The following is a 26815-nucleotide window of genomic DNA, read 5'->3' on the forward strand; positions in this document are numbered from 1 at the left end:
GAGAGAGAGAGAGAGAGAGAGAGAGAGAGAGTCCGTGCACACCAGCACGAGCTGTGGAGGGGCGGAGAGAAGGGGAGAGAGAGAATCCCAAGCAGGCCCCACACTGTCAGCATGGAGCCCGATTGGGGCTTGATCCCATGAACCATGAGATCATGACCTGAGCCGAAATCAAGAGTAGGATGCTTAACTGACCGAGCCACCCAGGCACCTCTTACCTTTCCTTAAAGAAATATAAGGAGAGTGAGAGCAGTGTATTGCACTTAACCATATCTGCTTAACTAAACTTTCCATATTTTCCATATTCTTTCAGTGACTTTGTGCAAATGTTTAATGCTTTTAAGAGTTCATTAAGGGATATGTTATAGGTATCAGCACTTTAAGTTCATTTTCATTTAGAACTTACTAGCACTTTTTCATTTGTGACAGAAGCCCATATTAGTTTTAGCAAAAAGGAAAAACATGTTGGCTCACATAACTAAATTATGGGCTGGCTGGGTCTGATGTCGGAACTATGGATCTGGAGACCACAGTGCTTTTAGAACTCTTTCAGTTTTCTTCTCTGCTTCTCCCAGTATTATCTTCATTCATTTCCACTCTGTTCAGGTCTTTTCCATGTATAGGATGCAAAGGTACCAGAAGTCCAGGTTTAATGTCCTCAGCTCTGTCACCCAGGTAGTGAGGTTGTCTTCCCACTTACTCCAGTTAGAACAGTCATGGGAAATGATTTGGATTGGCCCTTCACCCAGTGTCCCCTGATGTTATCAACTTACATAACCATAGAAGTTATCAAAGCCAGGAAATTAACAGTGATACCATAGTGTTAACTAAGAGTACGTGTGTTATTCAGACTTCACGTTTTCCCTCAATTGTCCTTTTTCTGTTCTAGGATCCCATACTGCATTTTGTTGGGGTGTCTTCATCATCTCCAATTCCTTGCCTTTTTGTGGCCTTGAGACTTTTAATGAGTACTAGTTAGTTGTTTTGTAGAATGTCTCTCAGTTTGGGTTTTCTGATGTCTTTTGATTAGATTGAGGTTATGCATTTTTTGGCAGGAATACTGCAGAAGTGATATTTTGTCCTTCTCAGTGCATCGTATTAGATGTAGATGTCAATATGTCTTATTATTCATGCTGTTAACCTTGGTTAAGGTGGTTTCTGACAGGTATCTCCACTAGTAAAGTGACTGTTTTTCCCTTTGGAAAATATCTTGGAGAGAACTTTAATACTTGGATAATATCCTGTTTCTCTTCAAACGTTTACCTCCTAATTTCAGCATCCAGTTACTGGCAAAGAGGCACTATTTTTCTTGTTTTTGAGACCTTCACATCATAAAATTCACCCTTTTAAAATGTATGTCAGATTTTTAGTATACTCACAAGATTGTACAACCATCACCAGTATCTAATTTTAGAACATTTTCATTGTTCCAAAAAGAAGCCCCATGTGTCCACTATTCAATTTTTTGTTTCCATGGATTTTCCTATTCTGGACATTTTATATAAAGGGAAACATGCAATTTGTGGCCTTTTGTTCCTGACGTCTTCACTCAGTATGTTTTTAAGGTTCAGCTGCATTGAAGTGCATGTGTCAAGACTTTACTCCCTTTTTTGTGGTGATTAATATTACATTGTGTGGATATACCACATTTTGTTTATTCATTCATCAGTTGTTGGCCATTTTGGGTTTCTATTTTTTGGCTGTAATAATAACATAATTATATAATTAATTAATATATAATATATAATTACATAAATGGCTGCTGTGAATATTAGTGTACAGGTTTTTGTGGAGGCGTTAACTTTTAACTGGTCAGAAAACTGGTACAAAAATTTCTTAATCCTTCACCTTGGATTTCAGACTGATTTTGGAATACTTACTATTTGCAAACTAATATGTTCTCACTTAAAAATTTGCACTTGGGTGCTTTTTGGTGTGTGTGTTGTTAATTTTGCTAAAGTTTGGAAGGTGGTGATTTCCACAACAGCAGGGTTCATGGTGAAAAACCAGGCCCAGGTTGGGTAGCGCACTTGGGTATCCCAGATTGCCCTGTAAAGTACATTTAGCAGGATAGATATTCTGTATATCTTATCAGGTTTCTTTTTTCCTCACTTTCCCAATTTTTAAGATGAAGAAAGAAAAGTGCAAATTGGAAAGAACACCCCAAAAAAATGACCAAGGAAAAAGAAAAATTAGCCCAACTAAGAAGGAATCAGAATCTAAAAAAAGCAGACTGACTCCCAAAAGGGGCAGCTCTATGAAGTCAATAAAAAAGGAAACAAGTGTGATTTGGAGATCCCTGGACTTCGAGGAGCAGGTGGCTGAGGAGACAAATGTGGACAGCCGGGCTAGGAATTTGGCTGATGACTGCAGTGAAAACAAAGTGGAAAATTTGCTCTGGGTGGATAAATATAAGCCAACCTCACTCAAGACCATAATCGGACAGCAAGGTGACCAGAGCTGTGCCAACAAACTCCTACGCTGGCTCCAAAACTGGCACAAGAGTCCATCTGAAGATAAGAAACGCGGTGATTTTACAGCTTCATTCCTTTTTGTGTGTGTCTGTCACCATGTAATTGCTCAGTTGCACATATTTGAGAAAGTATACTAGTTGGTTCATTCATCTCTCAGCAAACGTTTATTGAAAGCCTGCTCTGAGTCCAGGTGCTATACTAGACCCCAGAGGTGCTGTTGTGAACAAATCAGTCCCCTTCAAGGAGCTCAGTCAGTCACAGACATATGTGAACCAGCAGTTAAGATATTTTGTGCTAAGTACTGTTACAGGGGTAAGTATAGGGTGCTAGGGGCATGGAGGTATGTGGTCAGGGATGCGGATGTGTGCTCCCATCCCTGGAAGAAGGGATAGCTAAGCAAAGAGTTGGAAACTAAAGAGGAGTTAGCTAGTGAAGGGAGGGAGGAGTGTTGGGTGGGAGAGAACACAGGGACCAATTCTGAAGACTCGTGAGAGCGAGGCCATTGAAAGTGCTAAGGAGAGTTGGGGGAGAAAGGTGCAAATAAACAGCTGAGGCACACTGATGGAGTCAGCAGCCTAAAAATCCCAGCAGCACATTTGCTTTTAGTAGGCCCGAGCTCTGGTTTCTGTACTTGTTCACCATGTATTTGTCATGGAAAATGAACAGTCACGGTCTGTATTTAATGTCTAGGGTATTCTTGAAACTGAGATTTGAGATCACAAATGTTAGTAGTGTTTCTCTGAGCGTCACCCGCAGCCCCGGAGGATACTGTGTGAGAAATAAGAAGGCAAAATTTAGTGAGCAGCACGGTGAATTCCCAGGGTGGTGACTGGCTTATCAGTGTGCAGGTGGTCACTAGACATTGGCTGTTGTTGTCAGCTTATTTATGACGGTCGGATGATGTAATTGTAACGATACATGGTTATATTTGACTCTTTTTCCCTTTCTGAAACCACATAAAATCTACCTTAAAAGGGGATATAGTGCTTTGTGTGCCTGGAAAAGACTTAATAAGGCTTCACGTGAACTGTAGTCTCTTTTCCCATGCCTGTAACCATCTCTCTCTCAGTCATTGTGTATGTACTGAGCGCTCTTGATGAGTCAGGCACCTGTGCGATAAGGGGAGAAGAATGCTCAAGAGTCAAATTGTGCAGGATAGTTGCAGACACACCATCTTCAGTTCATTCTTTTTGTGATCAAAAAGAATGTTACCCTCATTTTACAAAGGAGGGAATAAGCCCAGAGGGATTAAATCACTTTTCCCAGTTGGTAAGCAGTGGAGTTAGGATAGCTAGAGTTTGGATTGGGACCCAGGTACTCTGCTCCTTGACCTGTGCTTTTTGTAAGAAAGGAAACTCATAAAATTATGGTTTCAAATCAGAATTTCAGAGTTCATTAGTTTTAGTGTTTTATTTTGGGTGTAAGTGAGGTAGGGAGTAGAGCTTCACTAAATGCCTGGAAACTTGTTTATGGTTTGTAGAAAGTATTTTGTAAATTTAGAAGTAAACTGGAGGACTGCTCTTGATGCTAAGTTTATGCACAAGGAATGATTCCTGCCATTCCTGAATTTCTCCTGGGTAATTAATAGAAGCTAACTCTCTGGAACTTCTTTTTTCCTGGCAGCAAAGTTTGGTAAGTTTGCTGGCAAAGATGATGGCTCTAGTTTCAAAGCGGCACTGCTCTCTGGCCCTCCAGGTGTGGGGAAGACAACCACAGCGTCTCTGGTTTGTCAGGTGAGTGTCCTGTCCCGGAGTGCAGTTGGAAAACTAACCCAGAAATGAGCATGTGTAGGAGATACATACACATGGGTGTTAGCATGTCCGTGGTATATGTATTTTAACCTGTATATATTTTAACCTATGTATATATTTTGCCAAAATTAAACCTTTAGAATTTACTTTGGGGAGGCACCTAGGTAGCTCAGTCGGTTAAGTGTCCGACTTCAGCTCAGGTCATTATCTCACAGTTTGTGAGTTCGAGCCCTGCGTCGGGCTCTGTGCTGACAGCTCAGAACCTGTAGCCTGCTTCGGATTCTGTGTCTCCCTCTTTCTCTGCTTCTCCCCGTCTTGTGCTCTTTCTTTCTCTCTCAAAAATAAATGTTAAAAATTAAAAAAAAAAAAAAAGAAAAGAATTTATTTTGATTCTGGGGATATTTTTCATTTTCATCCTTTTTCTTAATATTGGTAATTATAATAATAGGAATATTTACCTGTGTGCCAGGCAATGTGGTAAGCCCTTAGGTACATTATCTTTTAGGTAATATAAATAGGTCTTATAGACTCTGATGGATAAAGATATTTTACTTACTCTTGTAAGAATTCTGTGTATGAATATGTGTATTCTTACCATGCTCATGTGACAAATGAAATGGGCTTACAGTGGAGGCTGGTGCCACAGTATGAACCCAGCTAGTCTGATCTTCACTGCTGTGGGAGCCTGCCTTTGCTCCTCCCTGTGTGGCCGCCAGATCTAGACAGTGAGATGAGGAGACACTAGAGCAAACCAGAGTTCCTGTATCAGAATGGTGTGAGGTCATACGTGAAGTGGTATCAGAATGATAAAATGAGGGATAGTAAACTGGTTTTAAATTTATTACTGCATTTCCCAACCCTTATCCTATAAGCTGGTGGTTTTGTTGTGTCCTTGTTTTATGGACCAGATCATAAATATTTAGCTGGGATAACAAGTACATATTTTCTATTCTATTATAAACATTAAAAAAAACCAAAGATTTTTTTCCTAGTCTTACAATTGTGAGCATGACTCTTTTCTCCCTTATTATTATATTATTTTGGAGGGGAATTGAATTAAAGCATATCTTAATGCTTATCAGTAGAATCAGTTTTGGGAAATGAGTCAGAATAACTTGATTTTTTACAGCTTGGAAAGATTTTATATTGGAATGGTTTGATAACGAATGCTTTAACTTTATCTTGAAGAGTCAAGAATGATTTTTGGTATCTTATAATAGATTGATTTTGTATCTGATACTATAAAATCTTGGGATGGGTATATTTAATTCTTTATAAGATTTGAAGAAGCAAACCTAGTAATATTGCTTGTTCAAGTATATGCTTCTAGATTAGTGATTTATCAGCTGAAGTTTTAAGACCAAACTTGTATTTTGTGTATGTGTGGTGCGTATGTGGATGTATGTGTGTGTATATGTGTATATATGTATTATATATATAATCTCAGTATTGTGAGGCATGTTATAATCTCATTGTCTTCATCTTTTTTAGCCATGGTTCCTTATGTCATTTTTCTATCCTCTTCATTCATTGCCTTGTTTTTTTGGGGGGAAGGGGTTAATAATTTGCATTGTGATAGTAACAGTTTCCATATTTTGATTAGGAATTAGGATATAGCTACGTGGAACTGAATGCAAGTGACACTCGGAGTAAGAACAGTTTGAAGGAGATTATTGCTGAATCACTGAATAATACCAGCATCACGGGCTTTTATTCAAGTATGTGGGTATTTGAACTGTTTTCTTTGGTTATGTAAGGAAAACAAGTTCATTTCAATGTTTAGTAACCAGTATTGAACATAACTGTGTGCCAGGCACGCTGCTTAACTCCTGGGGATAATGGTGGAACTTCTATAGGACAACAGTTTCTCTTATATTCCCCCAGGTTTTAGAGGTTTCTGAGAATGTATTAAAATACATATATGCACTTGCTTGCGCATTTTGCACATAATTTTTAGAGGATTCACAGGTGAATCTTGTGAAGAAAGAGTAAATAAATAACTGTAATACAGTGTGACGAGTGAGGTAATAGAGTCCTGTAGACGCAGAAGTGATTCTGTTTGGGGCATTGAGGAGAGCTACCAGGATAAGGGTGACACTTGTTTGACAGGCCTTGAAGGATGAGAGAGGATCCTTTGTGGTGGAAGAGGTCATATAGGCAAAGATAATAGCAGAGGAGAAGAAACTGTGAAGGTGCCACTGTGTTTCAGGCTGTAGTTGGTGGTCTGGTATGGCCAGAGTTTATGAGAAAAATAAGATGCTCAAATTACAGTCTAAATAGTGCATATTTAGAACCAGTGGTGGATATTGCATGGTCACCTGAATTCTTGGTACTTTCATTGGTAGAAAATCATTATTAAAAAGGATTTGCTAGGGGCGCCTGGGTGGTGCAGTCGGTTAAGCGTCGGACTTCAGCCAGGTCACGATCTCACGGTCCGTGAGTTCGAGCCCCGCATCAGGCTCTGGGCTGATGGCTCAGAGCCTGGAGCCTATTTCCGATTCTGTGTCTCCCTCTCTCTCTGCCCCTCCCCTGTTCATGCTCTGTCTCTCTCTGTCCCAAAAATAAATAAACGTTGAAAAAAAAAATTAAAAAATAAAAATAAAAAAAAAGGATTTGCTCAGGAAACATCACTCTTCTACATGGCTGGTGGGAGTGTTAATATGTACTACTCTGGAGAGTAGTCTGGCAGTATTTCTGAAAGTTGTATTACACAGACCCTTTAGCCTAGAATTTCTAATTCTTGGAATTTAGCAGTTGTGTTATATATATATACATACATATATATATATGTATATATATGTGTATGTACAAAATGATATGTGAGACTATCATTTAGTATGATTTATAATAGCAAAAGGTTGGAAGCATCTTCATATTTTATCAATAGATAGCAATTAATTATGATACATGTGTAAAGTAGGATATTATTAAACAGCCTTAAAAAATAAGGTGTTCTAGGGGCCCCTGGGTCACTCAGTCAGTTGAACATCTGACTTGATATTTTCTCAGTTTGTGATCTCGCAGTCATGAGATCGAGCCCCCTTCAGGCTTTGCGCTAAGTGTGGGTCTGCTAGGGATTCTCTCTTTCTTTTTCTCTCTCTCTCTCTCTCTCTCTCTCTCTCTCTCTCTCTCTCTCCCTCTCTCTCTGTCTCTCTCTGCCCCTTCCCCGCTGGTACGTGCACATGCTTTCTCTCTTGAAATAAGTAAACTTAAAAAAAAAAGAGGTGTTCTGTATCTACAGATAAGAAACAGATCACTAAAACATATTGAATGATAAAACCAAGATGTATATTTTTATGCACACATGTTTTTAATATATATAGGGACACCCTAGCGGGCAAAGGTAGAGGGAGAATTTCTTTTCATTTGCATATGCTTGTGCCTCTTGCATTTTGTACCATGGACCTATATTACCAGTTTGAAATGTTTTACATGGTTTTTATAAAGCAGCAGCATTTGAACAATTACTATTTTTTTGTCCCATTTCATTGCTTCTCAACATGGGTCAGGTGGAGGTGCCCATTCAGTAAGCATGAAACATGCTGTCATCATGGATGAAGTAGATGGCATGGCAGGCAATGAGGACAGGGGAGGAATTCAGGTAATGAAAACCATGTATTTTTGCAGTTTGATTTTACTGTTGATTTTTAGTTGTTTTTTTTTTTTTTTAATATTTAAAGAACTAATTGTGCTGTGATAATTAAAGTGTGGTGCCAAGGAGGTTTTCAAAACCTAAAATATATACATTGTGTATAGTATTTTGTTTTTTTAAATAATTATTTTATGTTGTAAATTTGCCTTTCAGGAATTAATTGGTTTGATAAAACATACAAAAATTCCCATTATTTGTATGTGCAATGATAGAAATCATCCCAAGATTCGTTCTTTGGTTCATTATTGTTTTGATCTTCGTTTTCAAAGACCTCGAGTTGAACAGATTAAGGTACGATGATGGGGATTTTTTCCCCCATCACACTATCCTTCTTATTTTTTGGTCAGTTTTTAAAAATACCTGATAAATACTTAAAAAATGTTTGATTATATGAGTTAAAATCATTTAAGATTCCCCTTTGTAAATTTCAGGGTGCTATGATGTCTATTGCATTTAAAGAGGGTTTAAAGATCCCCCCTCCAGCTATGAATGAAATAATTTTGGGAGCCAATCAAGATATCAGACAGGTAAATTAAATGTATATTATGTAACAGTTGCTGATTCTTTTGAATTAATGCCTTCAACTTTTCAGGGAGGAGGAGTAGCATTATTTTCTCACTTTGACCATGTCTTATTTCTGATTTCTTTTAGGTTTTACACAATCTGAGTATGTGGTGTGCACGAAGTAAGGCACTAACCTATGACCAGGCCAAGGCTGATTCTCATAGAGCGAAAAAGGATATCAAACTGGTAAGATAAGTTTCCATTTCTTAAGTACTTTTCTCATGCTAAAGCATTTCTTCTGCTGCTTATATTAACTTAATAGTTATTATAGTTCCTTGACACACTTATAGAATCTATTGATATTTACAATAAGAAAGACAGCTAAAATGTTTCCAATTCAGATGAATTTTTCCTCAAGGGCTGCTAGTATATATTGTAAATTATGAGAAATGGAAGTTTTAAGTTATACTCATGCTTCAGTAGTTATAAGATGGCCTTTTCAGGGTCCCTTATGTATAGATTTCATGTTTTGAAGTTTTGGAACTGTTCAGAATAATTGTTTCAAATGGTTTATAACCTAATACCCTCTCTGAAACTAGAAGTCTGTATCAATTATTCTATTTCATGTAGTCAGTAGTCAGAATTTATTATTACAGCTAGAGCAATGATTAAGCAGTGTTTTTAACCCCCTCTCTCCCTCTTTTTTTTTTCATCAATAAACTTTTTTAGGAGCAGTTTTAAACGGTTCATAGCAAAATTTAGCACACGGTACAGAGACTTCCCTTATATCCCCTGCCCTCAGGCTCATACCACCTCTCCCACTGGCAATATGCCCCACCAGAGTGGTACCTTTGTTACAGCTGAACATGTACTGGTACATCATTATTACCCAAAGTCCATAGTTTACATTAGGGTTCTTTCACTTTTGATGTACATTCCATGGCTTTTGACAAATGTATCATAGCTTGTATCCACCATTGTAGTATCACACAGAATACTGTCACTGTCGTAAAAATACTCTATACTCTGCCTGTTCATCATCCCTTCCCTGAACCCCTGACAGCCACTAATCTTGTTATTGTCTCTGTAGTTTCATCATTTTCAGAATGTCATATAGTTGGAATCATACAGTATATAATCTTATCAGATTGGCTTCTTTGAATTAGTAACATGCATTTAAGGTTTCTCCATATCTTTTCATGGCCTTATTTTTGTGCTGAATAATATTCCAGTATTCCAGTGTCTGTATGTGTCACAGTTTATTCACTTACTGAAAGACATCTGGATTGCCTCCAAATTTTTAGTTATGAATAAAGCTGATGTAAAGATCCATGCAGGTTTTTTTGTGTAGTATGTTTTTAATTCATTTGGGTGAATACCAAGGAGCACAAGTGCTGGATGGTATACTAAGAGTATATTCACTGTTGCAGAAAGATTGGCAGTCTGTCTTACACGTGACTGCACCATTTTGCACCCCTACCAGCAGTAAATGAGAGTTCCTGTTGCTCCATATCTTTGCCGGCATTTAATGTTGTCAGTATTTTAGACATTGGCCATTTTGCTAGGTGTGTCCCTCCCTTTTTTTAGGGCCCATTTGATGTTGCCCGGAAAGTGTTTGCAGCTGGAGAGGAGACTGCTCATATGTCGCTTATGGACAAGTCAGATCTCTTTTTTCATGATTATTCAATAGCACCCCTCTTTGTCCAGGAGAACTACGTACATGTGAAGCCTGTAGCTGCAGGGTGAGTGTTCAGAGCTAGTGAGGGGTAGAATTTGTATCCTCCAGATACCTGGGAGAGAGGGGTCTGAGGTATGGACAGTGCTGTAATCCAGACTGGTTTATTTCTGCAGGGGTGACATGAAAAAGCACTTGATGCTTTTAAGCAGAGCAGCAGATAGCATATGTGATGGTGACCTAGTGGACCGTCAGATCCGGAGTAAGCAAAACTGGAGTCTTCTGCCCACGCAGGTAAGCATAGGGCTGTCCTTAAAATGCAGACTCTGCTTTAGTTAAAGAGAACAAAATAGCTTTTAGCTCTTGTAGCTATTTGAAATACCAGATAAACATTATGGCTCTTATGGCAAAAATACAGTCTGTTAGAGATTAAAACACTCTGTGGTCACTATTGTCTATTTCTTAAAAATTGCCCTATTTTTCAGTGTTTCAAAATGTTTTTATGTAAATGGACCTGTAGAAATAGGAACATTAGATTCTGGTCATAAATAAGATGTTAGTCAAAAGTGTTACTTGCTCTGTTTTACCCTAAGAATCCCATTTCTTTTTTGTCATTCTTGGCTCTCCCAGATGGTTGCTAAGTAGCTCCTACTTAAAGTAGGATAGCCAGAGCAGGTCAGCAGCCACTTTTCTGATATGTGAATTCTTTTTTTTTTTTAATGTTTGTTTATTTTTGAGAGAGTGCAGGTGGGGGAGGGGCAGAGACAGAGGGGGACAGAGAAGCTGAAGTGGGCTCTGCACTGACAGCAGTGAGCCAGATGCGGGGCTCAAACTCATGAACCATGAGATCATGACCTGAGCTGAAGTTGGACGCTCAACTGACTGAGCCACCCAGGGGCCTCTGATATGTGAATTCTGATTTTCTTCATCATTGCTCAAGAGGCAGTTTTATATTCAGTACGTTATCTGGGTTGGTAGCTTCTGCTCAAAACAGAATTTTGCAGACTGTCATAATTAAGAGTGTTATTTGTTCTTGAGCTTTGCATATTTGTACTGTATTATTGGCCTGAGTGATAATAATCAAGGGACTTCGGGAAGGCTTACTCTTGTCTTAATTCAACCTACACATTATCTGAAAACAGTAATAAAACAATATTCATTCTGGATATAAAGAATCCCTTCTCTTATGTTTTAAAAGTGTTCATTTTTTTAAAAGTTCATTTATTTTGAGAGAGCATGAGCAGAGGGAGGAGTAGAAAGAGAGGTGGGGCGGGGCAGAGGGAGGGAAAATCCACCCTAATAGTGTGAAGCCTGACTCCAGACTCCATCTCATGAACTGTGAGTTCATGACCTGAGCCAAAATCAAGAGTCAGACACTTAACTGACTGAGCCACCCGGGTGCCCCAAAGTGTTCATTTTTTAAACTAATAATTTTACCTTCAAGATTTTATCCTAAAGAAATAATTTGAAACATAGGAAAAGCTTAATGTACAAAAATATTACATTAGTTTTGATAGCGTAAGAAATTGGAGAAAAACTCCATGTCTGGCAATAGGAGAATGATTAATTATGGTAAATACTCTTGATGGAACATTATGTAGTCCTTAAAATTATTTATAAAGATTGTTTAATATGAAAAAATGCTTATGAGAGACTATTACTGGAATAAAGCAGGATACAAAATTTATGTATAATTCCAACTTTAAAAAGTATGAGCCCTGGATCTAGATGATATTCAAGGATACCGTTTTAAAAATCTTTTCTCAATTTACTTGATACTCTATTCAGTTTTCCATGTCTTGATCCACCTGTGCTATCAGTAGTTTATGTTAAAGGTAATCCTGTTCCTCTTAAAGTCTTTCCTGTGACATTGACACAATGAAGTAACTGGTATGTTGGGATCAGTGGTTGAGAAGCCTGAATGAACTGGCAAGATGGTCTCTCTGAGGACCATAACGTGTTTTGGACCGATCTGTTGTTTTCTCTGGGAGAAGTTTGCCGTACCAACAGATGAGAGGCAGAGGGGAAGGGTGTGATGCCCTGGAATTAGGTACCTGGGACAGCATTGCTTCATTTGCCAGAGACTCCTTAGAAGCTGGCAGCTGTGTAGGAAGCTCTGTACTGAATCAGATTTTGGACTGCACTTTTTTTTTTCAGGCCATTTATGCCAGTGTTCTTCCTGGAGAGTTAATGAGGGGGTATATGACCCAGTTTCCTACCTTCCCAAGCTGGTTGGGGAAGCACTCATCTGCCGGCAAACACGATCGTATTGTACAGGACCTAGCACAGCACATGGGTCTCAGGTAAGTGCTGTTACTCCATGTCTCCATGATTATGCCATGTGTTATCAGGGTGCGTATTTAGGACAACATAAGCACAAGATTTGGGCTTTAGTTTATTTTGCTGCAACTAGATAAATGATCCTGGATAAGTTCCTTACAGTTTGTGGACCTGAGTTTTATTATCTATAATCAGTATAACAATTGTTTTATCACTTAAAAGGATACTTTGGAATTTAAACCCAGAAGGTAAATGTGCCATAACTTTAAGATAAATTTTAAAGCTCTGTAAATCTGAGGTAGTGCTACTATTTATTATTGACTATGCCTATTACTAGTAGGCATACGTAACGTCTCAGCTCCCAAATAACTTCATAGGAAAAAGGGGACTATTTAGATAAATGAACTAGTTTTTACCTCCCTAGTAGGGAACTGACCTGGTCATTTAGGAGAGGGGACACAGTTTAGCATATAACAACAGGAGGCAGACATGCAGATGACTGAAAACAAATGTGTTTGGAGAAGTTTAATGAAGTTCAAAAATTCTTATTTGTTTTGTTAAAGTTTAGAAACTTGGAAAATGTGCAGGCGCACAAATATTAAGTGAACCTTAGGAATTCATTTGTAACCATGAAGAACCACTTGAGCAATCTTATTTCTCTCTCTGATCTCTGGAGGGAATATTAACATGGGTCCACGTTTTTTTGTAAGTTTATTTGAGAGAGAGAGAGAGAGAGAGAACAGGAGCAGGGGAGGGGCGGAGAGAGAGAATCCCAAGCAGTCTGCACTGTCAGCGCAGAGCCCGATATGGAGCTTGAACTCAGGAATTGTAAGATCAGGACCCGAGCTGAAATCAAGATTGGAATGCCCAATTGACTAAGCCACCCAGGTGCCCCAATATTGGTCCACTCTTAACTTTTGTTTGAAGTTGAGCTGAAATAGTTCCTTTCTTCTGGTTTTGTAAAATTCTGTGTTCCCTCTTCATAGCCTTGGCATGGGTCTTTTTTTTGCCACTCTTGTATTAGTTTCTATTTCTGCTATAACAGATTACCAAAACTTAATGCTTTAGAATAATATAAATTTATTCTTCCCTTAAGATGGGAAATTTGTCAGGGCACCTGGGTGGCTCAGTAGGTTGAGCATCCAACTCTTGATTTTGGCTCAGGTCAGAGCGTTGGGCTCTGCACTGGCAATGCGGGGCCTGCTTGGGATTCCCCTCCCATCCCTCCCCTGCTCACTCTTTCTCTCAAAAATAAACAAACAAAAAAAAGGTGGGAAGTTTGTCCTCAATTATCTGGGCAGGTCCAATGTAATTACAAAGGTCTTTACAAAAGAAAAAAGAAATGGAGCAGTGTCAAGTCAGAGAGAAAAGACATTTTTAAGATGATACATTGCTGGCTTTGAAGATGGGAAGAGGGACCGGACCATGAGCCAAGGGCTGTCAGCGGCCTCTAGAAACTGGAGAGTGCTGTTTTCCCTACTGCTCTTCTCATTGATCCAGTGAGGGGCCCAGCTGTCAGCTCTTTTCCTACTCCCTGCACTCTGCTTTTTAAAGGTGATGCATCCCTGTACCCTGGGGGTGTCCGTCTTTGGTGCCCTCACCATATTCATGTAGATGGTGAGCACTGGACTTCCATTTTGTTTTATGGCTGTGTTTTTTGTCCCCTTCTCCCATTAGACCAAATATTTCTGGTGGTAGGAACTGAGGCCTACCCATCCAGCAGATAAAATTGCTCAATAAATGTTTCTTCATGAATCATATACAGGACATTGTTATCATCAAAGGACATCTACAGTGCATTTCACAATTTTTAAAGTAAATTAGGACCTTTCTATTTACCTTGGTTAGGTCATTGAACTTTGATAGATCTCAGTTTCTCTTTAAAAATGGAAGTGCAGTTTTATTATTAGTTCTTACTGGGGTTATACATGCCTTTGAGAATCTGAAAGCTCTTTGATCTTTATTACCCCCAAACTGCACTAACGTACAAATAATGTTAGGGGAATTACAGACTTCTGAGTTTATGAACCCTTGATTTAGGAACATTAGATGATACCTTTAGACTTTTCTAGAGTTATTTCTGTGATTTCTAGTAGAAGGTAACAGTACTGTAACAAATATAAGAAAATACTTTTGGAAAAGGTTTCATGATTTTCTTAGGCACTGGAGCTTATGGGCTCATACTTGTCTTCAGCTAACTAGTGTGCCTGGTTATGGAAGACTGAATCTAGAGGAAATGGGTGAATTTAAAATAAGAGTTTTTGGGGGCGCCTGGGTGGCTCAGTTGGTCGAGTGTCCAACTCTTGATTTTGGCTCAGGTCATGATTTCACGGTTCGTGAGACTGAGCCCCACATCAGACTCCATTCTGACAGCACAGAGCCAGGTTGGGATTCCCTTTCTCTGCCCCTTCCCTTTCTCTCAAAATAAATAAATAAACTTAAAAAAAAAAACAGGAATTTTTGGGATTCTTTGCCTAGGTAGTAAAGCTGTCGTGGGACAGGGTTCTAGATTTCTGATCAAGAAAACTGTGGATTCTTGTGATTCAGACCCAGTTTACCTGAAAGCAAGAGCAGGACCCATTAGTAATTTAAAAATTTGTATGGGTTCTGAAGCCCAACAGCTTTTGAGGTTTGTTGTTTGAAGTATGCATACATATAATTGTCTGGTTTGATGATGGTGGTAGCTGGCTTGGAAAGACTTAGATTTAGATTTTGTTTTGTTCAGCTATTTTCTGTCTTTGAGTGACAGTATTTGAGAGAGAGAAACTATCATTTCATGATAACATTGTAGTTCTCAGCAAATCAGAGACTTTCTCCCAAAGCCTTCCCCTCACCAGTGTGGACCACCTTGTGATTCTACAGGGACGTTTTCTGCAGTTTTCTTAGTTTGGGGAAAACCCTGCTCTAGAACTAAGGATTTCAGAGTAATAGTACAGTACAAGGAAATACGAGAGAAACATTCATATGTAATTTTGCATGTTATAATCAGAGATAAAAAGGTGCTACAGACCCTCATATAGGAAGTAACAGTGGCACTTGAGGTAGGAAATCTCACTGCCTTTTACTGATGCATTTAAGATTTGGAACTGGGAATGAGTAATCTTTGGCTATAAGGAGTACATAGAAATGTTTTTGTTGCCTAGGCCTTAAGAGTAGATTGGAAGTAGAACCTATGTTTGTTTTTCATTCACTGATTCGAGATAAGTAGTAAATTCCCTTTGAGCACACTGGTGTGTATCCATTACCCTGATGGTGTAGTGCTAGGCTTTCCCTATACCGGCTGGTAAATAGTAGACATTACATTGGGCATTTTTAAAAGTGGATTGAACTCTATCCAGCACATTATGACTTGAGTTGGTGGTGGTTTGCCATTGACTATAGGTATCTCTTTTGTTTTGGTTTAAGAACTTATTCCAGCAAAAGGACTGTAAACATGGATTATCTGTCACATATAAGGGATGCACTTGTACAGCCCTTGATCTCCCAAGGGGTAGAAGGAGTACAGGATGTTATTGCTCTTATGGACACATACTACTTGATGAAAGAAGACTTTGAGAATATCATGGAAATTAGCAGCTGGGGAGGCAAACCTAGTCTCTTCTCCAAGTTGGATCCCAAGGTAAATTGTGTAACCCACTCGTTTTCCATCACTTTGTGATTACCAAGCTTGTACTAGGACTATTTCAGAGATGTTGTAGGTACTTTAAAAAGGTTTAATTGTTTTCTTCTTAAATGTCTTTTGCTTCTTATGGCCTATGCTTTCCAAAGATACTATTTGCGTGCACTATTAAGAATGGACTTCTGGATTTGACCTTGTAGTTTGTAGTTTTGTCATTGCTTTATGCTGAGTGGAAAAGTAAAACATGAAATCTCAGAGGCAAATCTAAATATATTCCTTATGGGGGGGGGGTGTAGATAAACCTGGGAAAGTAAATAAGACGGTGGTAATACATTATGAAAAGAAGGAAGTGTTTATGGACTGAGGATTTTTATACTTTTTCTCAGTCTGCCTAATGTATGAATTTAGTATTTATCATAGTTGGACAATCTGTTATGTAATAATGTATCCCCTGGTTTTTTTTTTTTTTTTTTTGTATAATGAGCATGAAAAAACCAAAGTGACATAACATGAATTTGTAATATCCAGTACCTTGCACACTTGTGCCAGTTTCTTGGTGCTGTTGTTGTAAAAGACCTATTTATTCCGTGTGGCTTGCCTTCTCCAGAATTTTGATCTGACTTTATGGTTATGAGTTAATTCTCACAAGAGATCTCCATTGTTTGAATTCAAGGAGTAATTCTACAGTCATGTTTAGAAGCTTCAAGTTAAGACTTCAAGTTACCTAGTATTTTGAAGTAACCACTGTCATGGTAATTTATGTATTTTGTGGTAATTAAAGACCAACTTTAACTTGTACTTTATTGTAAGTCTTTTTTGATTTGATTCACTGCTTCTCACTTTGTAGAATTGTGGAATGCACTGAATAGGCAAAAATGATGAGTTACAGTTTTTTCTTTTCTCTGCCTAATGTTCCCAAATACTGGTTCTTATTTTTTTGAGTCATAGGCTCTATTAAGAATGTCATGAAAAATATGGGACTTCTTTATAGAAAAATGAATATACATATACTTACATGAACTTGCATAAATATTTTGCAGAATACTTCAGGGGTCTTGCAGAGTCTTGCAAAACTATTTGAAAGGTTGTTTGGCACTTAGATCATTAACCAACTCCCTCTGTTCCTTTCCTATAGGTGAAAGCAGCGTTCACAAGAACCTACAATAAGGAAGTCCACCTGACTCCATATTCACTCCAGGCAGTGAAGACACCCAGACACAGCACAGGCGCATCACTGGATTCTGAATACAGTGAAGAGTTAAATGAAGATGACTCTCAAGCTGATGAGAAAGACCAAGATTCTATGGAAACTGATGCAATGATCAAGGTAACATTTTAAGCTTCAGACAGCAAATGCCATGATAGTCCCTTAGTAGTTTATCTTTTCTTGTGTATAACTTGCCTTCTGAAATTATTCAGGGCCTATTTAAGTTTTTGTATTCATTACACTGAGTGAGGGTGGAGAAGGTGTAGATTTTATTCTTGTAAACAGTCAGCTATTTATAATAGTGTAAGAGCCAGATAGCAAGAAAATAGGCCATCATATTGATCTGATCATCATATGCCCTGTTAGAAAAAATACCATTTTTTATTTGGCCATTGGTGTGTGCTTTACCCTAGAGACAGATTTTTACAGCTTAATCAAGAAAAACATTTTCAATGAAACCATCTCTCCCTTCTGTTTTTTGTGTGTTTTGCAGTAGCCATTGAACTGCCTATAGAATTTTCCTCAGAATAAAACATCCTTGTGCTAGAAAAGATTAAAATCATTTATGGCATCAGCCCACTGTTTACCATTGGCTAAGACAAAGGAATGTAGTCTGTGTTCTTTTTTGTCCTTAGTGTGTGTCATTCTTGTCCCTCATTTCTGGTTTGTTTATGCAGGGGTACGAAGGTGGCCTTCTCCGGTGTAGTTCTCTAGTCTTGTGTAGACATAAGAGGTTGTCTCCCTCTCTCCCCTTCTCAAACTGAACGTGTTTAGATCTCTAATCTGAAACCGAAAGAAAAGGAAATTCTTCATTAAAACGTGATCCTATTTGTATTGCCTGCTCATTTTGTCTTTCCTAAATATACCTTGTGCCAAATCCAAGAAATTGCATGCCTGGGTAACATATCTTAGTCCTAGATTCGAAATAGCTTTTCAGTAGTTGAGGGCTTCAGCTAGCCATTTCTTGGAAGTAAGCTCGTCAGGGGTAGCAGTAATGGAAGATGTTTACACTCTTTCTTCTTACTAAGTTGCAGGTAAAGATTTGCTTTATTGTAGAAATTAACGTATTTCATTTCCTCATGAATACAGCTATTAACTATTTTGTGCATTCTTCCCTCCCAACAGAAAAAGACAAAATCTTCAAAGCCTTCAAAATCAGAAAAAGATAAGGAGTCCAGAAAAGGAAAAGGAAAAAGTTCAAAGAAATGAAACTGTTTTTCACTACTGACAGCCACTTTTTACTCACCCTGTTGACCAGTCTAGCTTGTCTAGAGAATGCCTTGTTTTTTCCCCAAAGGAACCATATTTTAGCGTAATGGGGCAACTTGGTGGTCCCATTACAAATAAATGGTGGTACTGCTAGAAGGATGTAACCAGTAGGCTAACATACACCTCTTATAGAGGTTGATAGGACTGCTTGGGCCCTCCACTGTCCCCTGTCAACTATATGTGGGCTTTGGAGTCAGATTTTAGTTAACAATAATATGCCTGGAAACATTGGTACTAAGGCAACTTTTGTAGGCTTAAGAATTTATCCTAATGGCCTTTATAGGACCAATGCTGATTTTTTTTTAAAAAAGGTAGTTACTATTATGTGGTGAAATTTTGTAAATAAATCGTAATACAAAACAGTCACCACCTAGAACTGGGTATTCTTTGTACATTGTCAAATATCTTACAGAATATAAATGAGAAATAAAAATGTTCCACCTGATACATGTACAAATTCTTAAGAATGTCATTGTGTACAGTAAAATAGTATGTTGGTATATTACTTTATTAGTTTGCAGATCATTGGGTAAGAAGCTAACTATATTTCTCACTAACCAGCTATGTGAACTAGAACTTTGGCAATTACTTCCCAACTTGATTACCTCTTTAAGTGCCAGCCATCTCTCTGTTTGTGAATAGCATGTCATGGGGAGGCCTCTTTGGTATTACTGGAAGATATGGGGGGCTGCAAAAGGATTGCCACATTTTTATCCTTCTAGAGTCTCAACTCATCAGGTTCAAACCAGTAGGGTCTAAGTTAATCTCACTCTGGCTTGGGACAAAATGAACCCTGATTTTTGTTTACTTTGTCTCTGGGAGATCTGGTTCTGCCCTATGACAGACTCCACAGACTGGACTAGAGTTTTAGATTGTACCTGTAACTGTATTTGTTGAGGAGCTCTGAGGCTGTGGAACTAGCCTGGAATTTAGTTGTCTAAATTTTGTCATTTAAAAAATTTTGTCAGTAAATGCTCAGAGGTATGTGCTAAGAGAATTATAAAATTAGGATACTATTTCCTCCCTTTAAGTAATTGACAGTCTGTTTGGGAGGTGAAACAAAGTTCTTGCGACATTTAAAGTGTATTTAAAAATGTTTTTCATGCAGACTAAATTCATTATGGGAATAAAACATTGCCTTAAGCCTTGCTCCTCTCTTTGTTAAAGCCCAGCTTGAAATTTGCACTTCAGTGAAGATATCCTTGATTGACGACTGCCTCACCTTACCTGTGGGGTGAGCATGGCTTTCTTACGCATATTCTTCCATTTCTAGTGCTTTTTGTCTGCCTACTTGTTCTTTCCTCCCCAGGAAAGGGAGTATATTCTTCTTGCAGCCAGAAAAATGAATAGTGTCCTTCTCTTGTTTATTATGATTTTGTTATTCTAAGTGCTCTATGATTGGCATAATCAGTGTATAGGATTACTTTTTTTTTTAGAATTAGAGATGGTAAATACGCTCTTTAAAATATGAGATGGCAACATGGATCTGCTGGAGCTACTTGATGCCACACATCTTTGCAGCAAACTGCATGCTTCTTTTGAGATCCATTGAGGCTTGGCCATTTTGGAAGCTATAACAAACTACTGTGCTTTATCCTTCGTCCTGTTAAGTTTTGGCAGTCCATTATTCGGCCTCTTGAAGTTATTATAACAAGGAACAGTGATTTATGTACGAGGAGTAGTGTCTTCCTGAATAAGTTCTGGTGTAATTATGCTTATTAGTGAATGTTTAAGGCTCATAACTCCCCAAATATAGTGTGCTTTACTCTCACAGATCCCAGGTGCCTATGGCTCTTATTCTTCTAACTAACTTTACAACATCCTTCCAGTGATAATGGGAAAACAAGGGGATGATAGTGGGTTTAATGATAATAACTTGTATCACTTAGTAAAACATCGGCTTTACTTGGCCCATTCTCTGGCCAGCCTTTGTGGGAGCAAGAACAGATCAAAACGTTGGAGGCATCATGCATGTGGATACTTGGATGCACTAAAACATCACTGACTGACCCCCCTATGGGGTCTACCATAGGCTCATAGGTGCCACTGGGTACCTTTGTAATGCTCAGGATGCTGGCGCCTATACTGTAAAATCCTATCATCTGAGACAAAGTGAGGCTACATGACTCATTTCTGCCAGCTGCTTAGACTTTGGTGACATTAGCCTTGGGTGGCAAGGAAGGATATACTGTTGTAGGAAAAATACGGGGTGTGTGTGATAACGGGGAAGATTTTGGATATATCTTCAGGAGAAGTCCAGTGATTTAATTTTGTGAAAGGAATTCTACAGTATGTGGTATAATGATTCAGGAGATAAAAGCTTATGGTTTATAGTTTGATTCTTTTAAATTGGTGTTTTTATTGTAAGACTGATTCTGCTAAATAGGCTTAAGCTTAGTTCCAACTTTTAACTGTTAATATCTGTGCTGCCCACACTTCCTGATGTTCTGCAAAGCTGTCTTCCTTTCTCCCTTTAATCCAGGAAAACATTACAAATATCTAGTCAACAATTTTATTTTAAAGGAAATATTTCAAAATATAAAAGTTAGTTATGTCATAGGTTACTATTAACAGTGCAGAGCATAGAATATGTAAGACTTTGAAGAGGAACTATGATAAACATCAAGGTTATATGTCACTGTTTTGCCACTGTACAATGGCAATTGTACAATGTCTGTGACCCGGAGAGTCTTTCTTTTTTCTGTATCCAGCAACCACACAGCCTCCTGTAGAAAAATGCTATCTTTTCAGGAACATTATATCTAGAAAAGATAAAAAACCCCACATGTCTTTAGAAGCATTTCAGGTAACTGTGGTATGTAGTAATAAAGCTATACCAAAGAAGTTTTTGCTCATTTCTGGAATGTGGAGCAAGATGACCATATTCAAGTTAGAAGCCTCTGGTCTATAATCCGTATTGAGTTTAAATCTTGGCCTTGACTAAAAATTGTACATGCAAGCTGTCGAACTGTTATTACAAAGTGAGGGTGCTAATAACAGCCACTTTACTCAGAAGAGTGGGGAAATGCAAGGAAAGTGCTCAGCAATCTGTGAAGATTTTCCTGAAACGAAATAGTTGTTAATGGTTCCTCGTCTAAAAGGAGTCCATGAAGTTGCTGTTTCAACCAATATTTATTGTATAAGACATTTATAGTGACTTTTTCAAAAGATGGTGCATAATCATAACTTACTAAAGCATATCTGCAAGTATTTATGAACCATGGTCTAAGGCTCTGCTTTAATCCATGGATAGTGTCTGGAGAGAGTCTATGTAGGATTATTAAAAACATAAGCAACATCCTACTTTGGCAGAATTGCAGATTATCTTTTTGCAGATAATAGTTACAAACCTGGGACAGACTATTCAAAGGCACTGGAGAGCAACCAACCAAAAGCTGGTAGAAATTGGAAAGATGCCAACTCTTGAAAGAAGAGAAGGCTACTGGGTAAAATTCATCTTTATATGCCTTTGCACCTGAGGTTAAGTCCATGAGACAACCGTAAAGTCATTGTCTTACTAGCTTGTAGAGTTGAGTTAAGAGAACAGAGTTTGGGCCTGCCAGAACTACTGAAATGTGAGGGAGAATATCCTGAAAAGAGTATTGCCCCCTAAATCTGCTTATAAACTCCATGTAAACCCTTGAACTTCACAGGCTCGGAAGAGACTCTTTAATGCTGGACTGAAAGCATAAAAACTGAGGGCTGCTTGTAGGATCTGAGGGCGTCGGTACTCTGAAGGTAAAGGATGGAATCCCACCAACAAACAGGCTGGACAAAGACACTGAGCCTTACATGAGATTGCAGCTCCAACCAATTGCAGCCTTGTGAGACCCTGAACAGAAGACTCTGCTAAGCCATGTCTATCCTACTGATAGGCATGTCTCTTCCCACAGACATAGTGAATGTACAGCTACATATGGAACAAGTCGTCTGAAAGAAACTGATTCCTGCACATCAGGTGAATAAGAAAAAACCCACATTAAACTGGGTAGGAGAGGGTGAGAAAATCTTGACATTAAATTCCATCCCCAGCATGATGACACACAACCAGGAGGCAACTAACAACTCCCAGCTTTTCCCTGAGGAGTGAAGGGTTTGGACCCACATTTGGTGCCCTCACTTTTAAGACTTCCACACTAGAGATGGGCCTCCAAAACCTCTAGCTTTAATAGGCAATGAGACTTGTATCCACGAGACCTATAAGGACATAGCAAACAAGAAAACAGTCCAAAATAAGATCACATGGACCCACTGTGGCTAATCCCCCATGGCCCAGCACAGAGGCAGCAGAATGAAATGCACCCAGTCTCTCTGTGCAAAAGGCCTGCTATCTTAAAAGCTTTGGCCTGAGGGACAGGCTTCTAATTTAACACATACTTACAGGCCAACTGCAACACTCTCAGAGGCTAGCATCTAGGTTCCGAGTGACATTCCCCACTGTGGGATACTGACAGGTCTTGGCATACCCTCAACTACTGGGAGCCACTAAAAACAAAGATGGTAGAGCCAGGGCAGTGTTGAATAATTAGGCTCTTTTCCTACATGAGGCCTCTCCTTCAAGACTGGGAGAGGTGGCTCTTTTAGCTAATGCATAGCAACCAAAACAGAGTCAATGAAAATGAAGACACAGTAATATGTTCCAAACAAAAAAAGAGATAAACCCTCACAAAAAGATCTTAACAAAATGGAGATTTTGCTTGATCTCCATTAAGTGATTTATGTGATAGTTTACAATAATGGTCATAAAAATAATTCATGAACAAAGTGAAAAAAGTACCAAACAAATCACAGACTTGAAGACTATAGTTTCTGAACTGGAAAATACAATAGAAAGGTTCAATGACAGACTAAATGAACAGAAAGGATCAGTGAACTTGAGGATAGGTCAATGAAACTCATCTAATTACAGCAAAAAGATAAAAGAATGAAAGTGATTATAGCTTAGCTTAAGGGATTTATGTGATAACATGAAGCCAACCAATATTGATAATCTAAGGGTCCTAAAAGAGAAGAGAAAGAGGGTGAAAATTTCCCTAACTTGGAGAAAGAAATAGACATTCAGTTCTAGGAAACTCAGAGTTTCAAACAAGATGAACCCAAAGAGACACCAAGACACATAATTAAATTGCCAAAAGCTAAAGGAGAGAAACAACTTGTTACACAAAAGGGAACCCATAATACCATCAGCAATTTTTTTAGTAGAACCTTTGCAGACTAGGAGACAGTGGCATGATATATTCAAACTGCTGAAAGAAAAACAATGCAACAAAGAATACTCTACCTGGCAATACTGTCCTTCAGAACTGAAAGACCGTTTTTTTCTTTTTCTTTTTAATATACTTTATTGTCAAATTGGCATACATACAACACCCAGCGCTCATCCCAACAAGTGCCCTTCAGTGCCCATCACCCACTTTCCTCTTTCCCCCACCCCCCATCAACCCTCAGTTTGTTCTATTTAAGAGTGAGAGACCATTTTCCAGACAAGGAGAAACTAAAGGAGTTCATCACCACTAGACCAGCCTTATAAGAAATGTTAATAAAGGGGCTTCTTTAAACTGAAAGTGCTGATTTTTTAAAAAGTTTATTCATTTATTGTGTGTGTGTGTGAGAGAGAGAGAGAGAGAAAGAGAAAGAATCCTAAACAGGCTTCACGCTATCAGTGCAGAGCTTGGTGTGAGTCTTGAACCCATGAACTATGAGATCAGGACCTGAGCTGAAATCAAGTTGGACACTTAACCACCTGAACCACCCAGGCACCCCTGAAAGTGCTGATTAATAAGAGGAAAGCATATAAAAGTGTAAATATGAATGCTTAAAGGTTAATATATAAATTCAGAATAATCTTATGTTGTAATATGGTGGTGGGTTAATCGCTTACTAAAGTAGTAAAAATAACTATAATGACAATAATGGACATCCAACTTGCAAAGATGTAAACTATGACATTAAAAATAGAATGGGGGGTGGGGAGAGTAAAAATGTAGAGCCTTAGAATGTGTTTGAACTTGTTATAAAATAGACCGGTTTTATGTAAGCCTCATGGTATCCACAAAGAAATGTCTATAGTACATACACAAAAAAAGAATCTAAGCATACCACTATAGAAAACAAATCACAAAGAGAAGAAGGAACAAAAAAGTTATAAAACAGCCAGAAAACAATAAAAATGTCAGTACGTCCATATCTATCAATACATTAAATGTAAATCGACTAAATTCTCTGATCAAAAGAGTGGCTGACTGGATTAAATAAGTAATATCCATTTGTCTTGCTGCTAACAAGAGACTTACTGAGTTTTAAGGACAGAAGCAGACCGAAAGTGAAGGAATGGAAGAAGATATTCCAGGCTAATGGAAACCAAAAGAAAACTGGAATAACTTTACTTAGATAATAAAAGACTATAATAAGAAACAAAGAAGGTCATTATATAATGATAAAAATGTCAACCCAAAAGTGGATATAACATTTGTAGGTATGGACTTAACATAGGAACAGGGGCAGCTGGGTGGCTCACTTAAGCATCTGACTCTTGATTTTGGCCTGGGTCGTGATCTCAGTTTGTGAGTTTGAGTCCTGTGTTGGGCTCTGTGCTGACAACACGGAGTCTGCTTGGGATTCTGTCTCCCTTTCTCTCTGCCCCTCCCCTGCTCAGTCTGTCTCAAAAATAAATGATATTCATTTATTCATTAAAAAAAAAAAAAAGAATAGGGGTGCCTGGTTGGCTTAGTCGGTTAAGCAACTGATACCTTTTATTGGCTCAGGTCATGATCTCACAGTACATGCTATCAACACAGAGCCTGCTTGGGATTCTCTCTATTCCTGCCTTATGTGTGCATGCGCTCTCTCTCTCTCTCTCTCAAAATAAACATTAAAGAAGTAAAAAAAAAAAAGATCTAAAGCAAAATTCACAGATCTAAGAGAGAGTTAGCAATATAGTAAGAGTAGGGGACTTCATCCCCTAACTAGATCATCCAGACAGAAAATCAGTAAGTAAACATTGCACTTACCAGACCTTTACAGAATATTCCCTCCAAGAAGAATAGACATTCTTCTTTTTTTTAATGTTTATTTTTGAGAGAGACACAACATGGGTGAGGAGCAGAGAGGGTGAGAAGCAGAGAGACAGGGGATCCAAAGCAGGCTCTGCACTGACAGCAGAGAGCCCGATGTGGGGCTCAAACTCATGAACCGTGAGATCATGACCTGAGCTGAAGTCAGACACTCAACCGACTGAGCTACCCAGGCACCCCAGAATAGACATTTTTAAGCACATATGAAACATTCTCCAGGAATGATCGATCATAGGTTAGGCCACAAAAACAAGTCAATAAATTTAAAAAGACTGACATCATATCAAGCGTTTTTTCTAACCACAACAGTATGGAACTGGAAGTCATTTATAAGAAAAAAAAAGGAAAATTAAAAAATATGTGGAGATTCAACAACATGCTATGGAACAACCAAGTGGGTCATGGAAGAAATCAAAAGAAAAAAAAAATACCCAGAGACAAATGAAAATGGAAAGATAATATACCAAAACTTACGGGATGCAGCAAAAGCAGTTCTAAGAGGGAAGCTGATAGCAATAAATGCCTATGTCAAGAACAAGAAAGATCCCAAGTTTAACAACCTAACTTTATACCTTGGGGAACTAGAAAAGAACAAGCTAAGTCCAAAGCTGAGATAGGGACTAAAAAGAGTAAAAAAGAGCAGGGGCGCCTGGGTGGCGCAGTCGGTTAAGCGTCCGACTTCAGCCAGGTCACGATCTCGCGGTCCGGGAGTTCGAGCCCCGCGTCAGGCTCTGGGCTGATGGCTCAGAGCCTGGAGCCAGTTTCCGATTCTGTGTCTCCCTCTCTCTCTGCCCCTCCCCCGTTCATGCTCTGTCTCTCTCTGTCCCAAAAATAAATAAATGTTGAAAAAAAAAAAAAAGAGTAAAAAAGAGCAATAAAACTAAGCTGGTTAAAGGAAATAGACAAACCTTTAGCTAGACTCACCAAGAGAAAAAGAGAGGACTCAAATAGAGGAGATATTACAACTGATAAATATAAAAGATCATAAAAGAATACTGTGAACTATTATACACCAACAAATGAAACAAACTAGAAAAGAAATAGATATAATCCTAGAAACAGAATCTTTCTTACAAGACTGAATCATGAAGAAACAAAATCTGAACAGACCAATTACTAGTAAGGAGATTGAATCTGTAATCAAAAAACCTCCTAGCAAACAAAAGTCCAAGGCCAGATGGCTTCACTGGTGAATTCTATCTAACATTTAAAGCACTCATACCAGTCATTGTCAAACTCTTCCAAAAAATCAAAGAGGGAACATTTCTGAACTCATTTTACGTGGCCAGCATTACTCAGATATCAAAACCAGAC

The 26815-nt window shown here is 38.5% G+C and overlaps 2 protein-coding genes across 4 annotated transcripts in view; one reads left to right on the forward strand and one right to left on the reverse strand.

The window, feature by feature from the left end:
• RFC1 (replication factor C subunit 1) overlaps positions 1-20203 on the forward strand; it is an 83200-nt gene extending 62997 nt beyond the window's left edge. Inside the window, exons 13-25 of one of the 2 annotated variants that reach the window (XR_006292817.1) lie at positions 2126-2525; positions 4095-4204; positions 5826-5940; positions 7732-7823; positions 8028-8165; positions 8306-8401; positions 8526-8624; positions 9966-10120; positions 10230-10347; positions 12211-12356; positions 15739-15952; positions 17088-17342; positions 17379-17993. Coding sequence is in view for 1 of the 2 variants with exons in the window: in XM_043553294.1 (XP_043409229.1) it covers positions 2126-2525; positions 4095-4204; positions 5826-5940; positions 7732-7823; positions 8028-8165; positions 8306-8401; positions 8526-8624; positions 9966-10120; positions 10230-10347; positions 12211-12356; positions 15739-15952; positions 17088-17279; positions 18285-18368 (1959 nt within the window). In the remaining variant the exon portion in view is untranslated. Of the gene's footprint in view, positions 1-2125; positions 2526-4094; positions 4205-5825; positions 5941-7731; positions 7824-8027; positions 8166-8305; positions 8402-8525; positions 8625-9965; positions 10121-10229; positions 10348-12210; positions 12357-15738; positions 15953-17087; positions 17343-17378; positions 17994-18284 lie in introns of those variants that run through there. The other variant, XM_043553294.1, reaches the window with a different exon arrangement.
• Positions 17502-26815, reverse strand: part of WDR19 (WD repeat domain 19) — a 113254-nt gene continuing 103940 nt past the window's right edge. The window contains exon 37 of one of the 2 annotated variants that reach the window (XM_043553289.1): positions 17502-17942. The gene's annotated coding sequence lies outside the window, so the exon portion shown is untranslated. Of the gene's footprint in view, positions 17943-20770; positions 21191-26815 lie in introns of those variants that run through there. The other variant, XM_043553287.1, reaches the window with a different exon arrangement.

This window comes from Prionailurus bengalensis, chromosome B1 (genome assembly GCF_016509475.1).
Source record: "Prionailurus bengalensis isolate Pbe53 chromosome B1, Fcat_Pben_1.1_paternal_pri, whole genome shotgun sequence".
Classification (NCBI taxonomy): domain Eukaryota; kingdom Metazoa; phylum Chordata; class Mammalia; order Carnivora; family Felidae; genus Prionailurus; species Prionailurus bengalensis.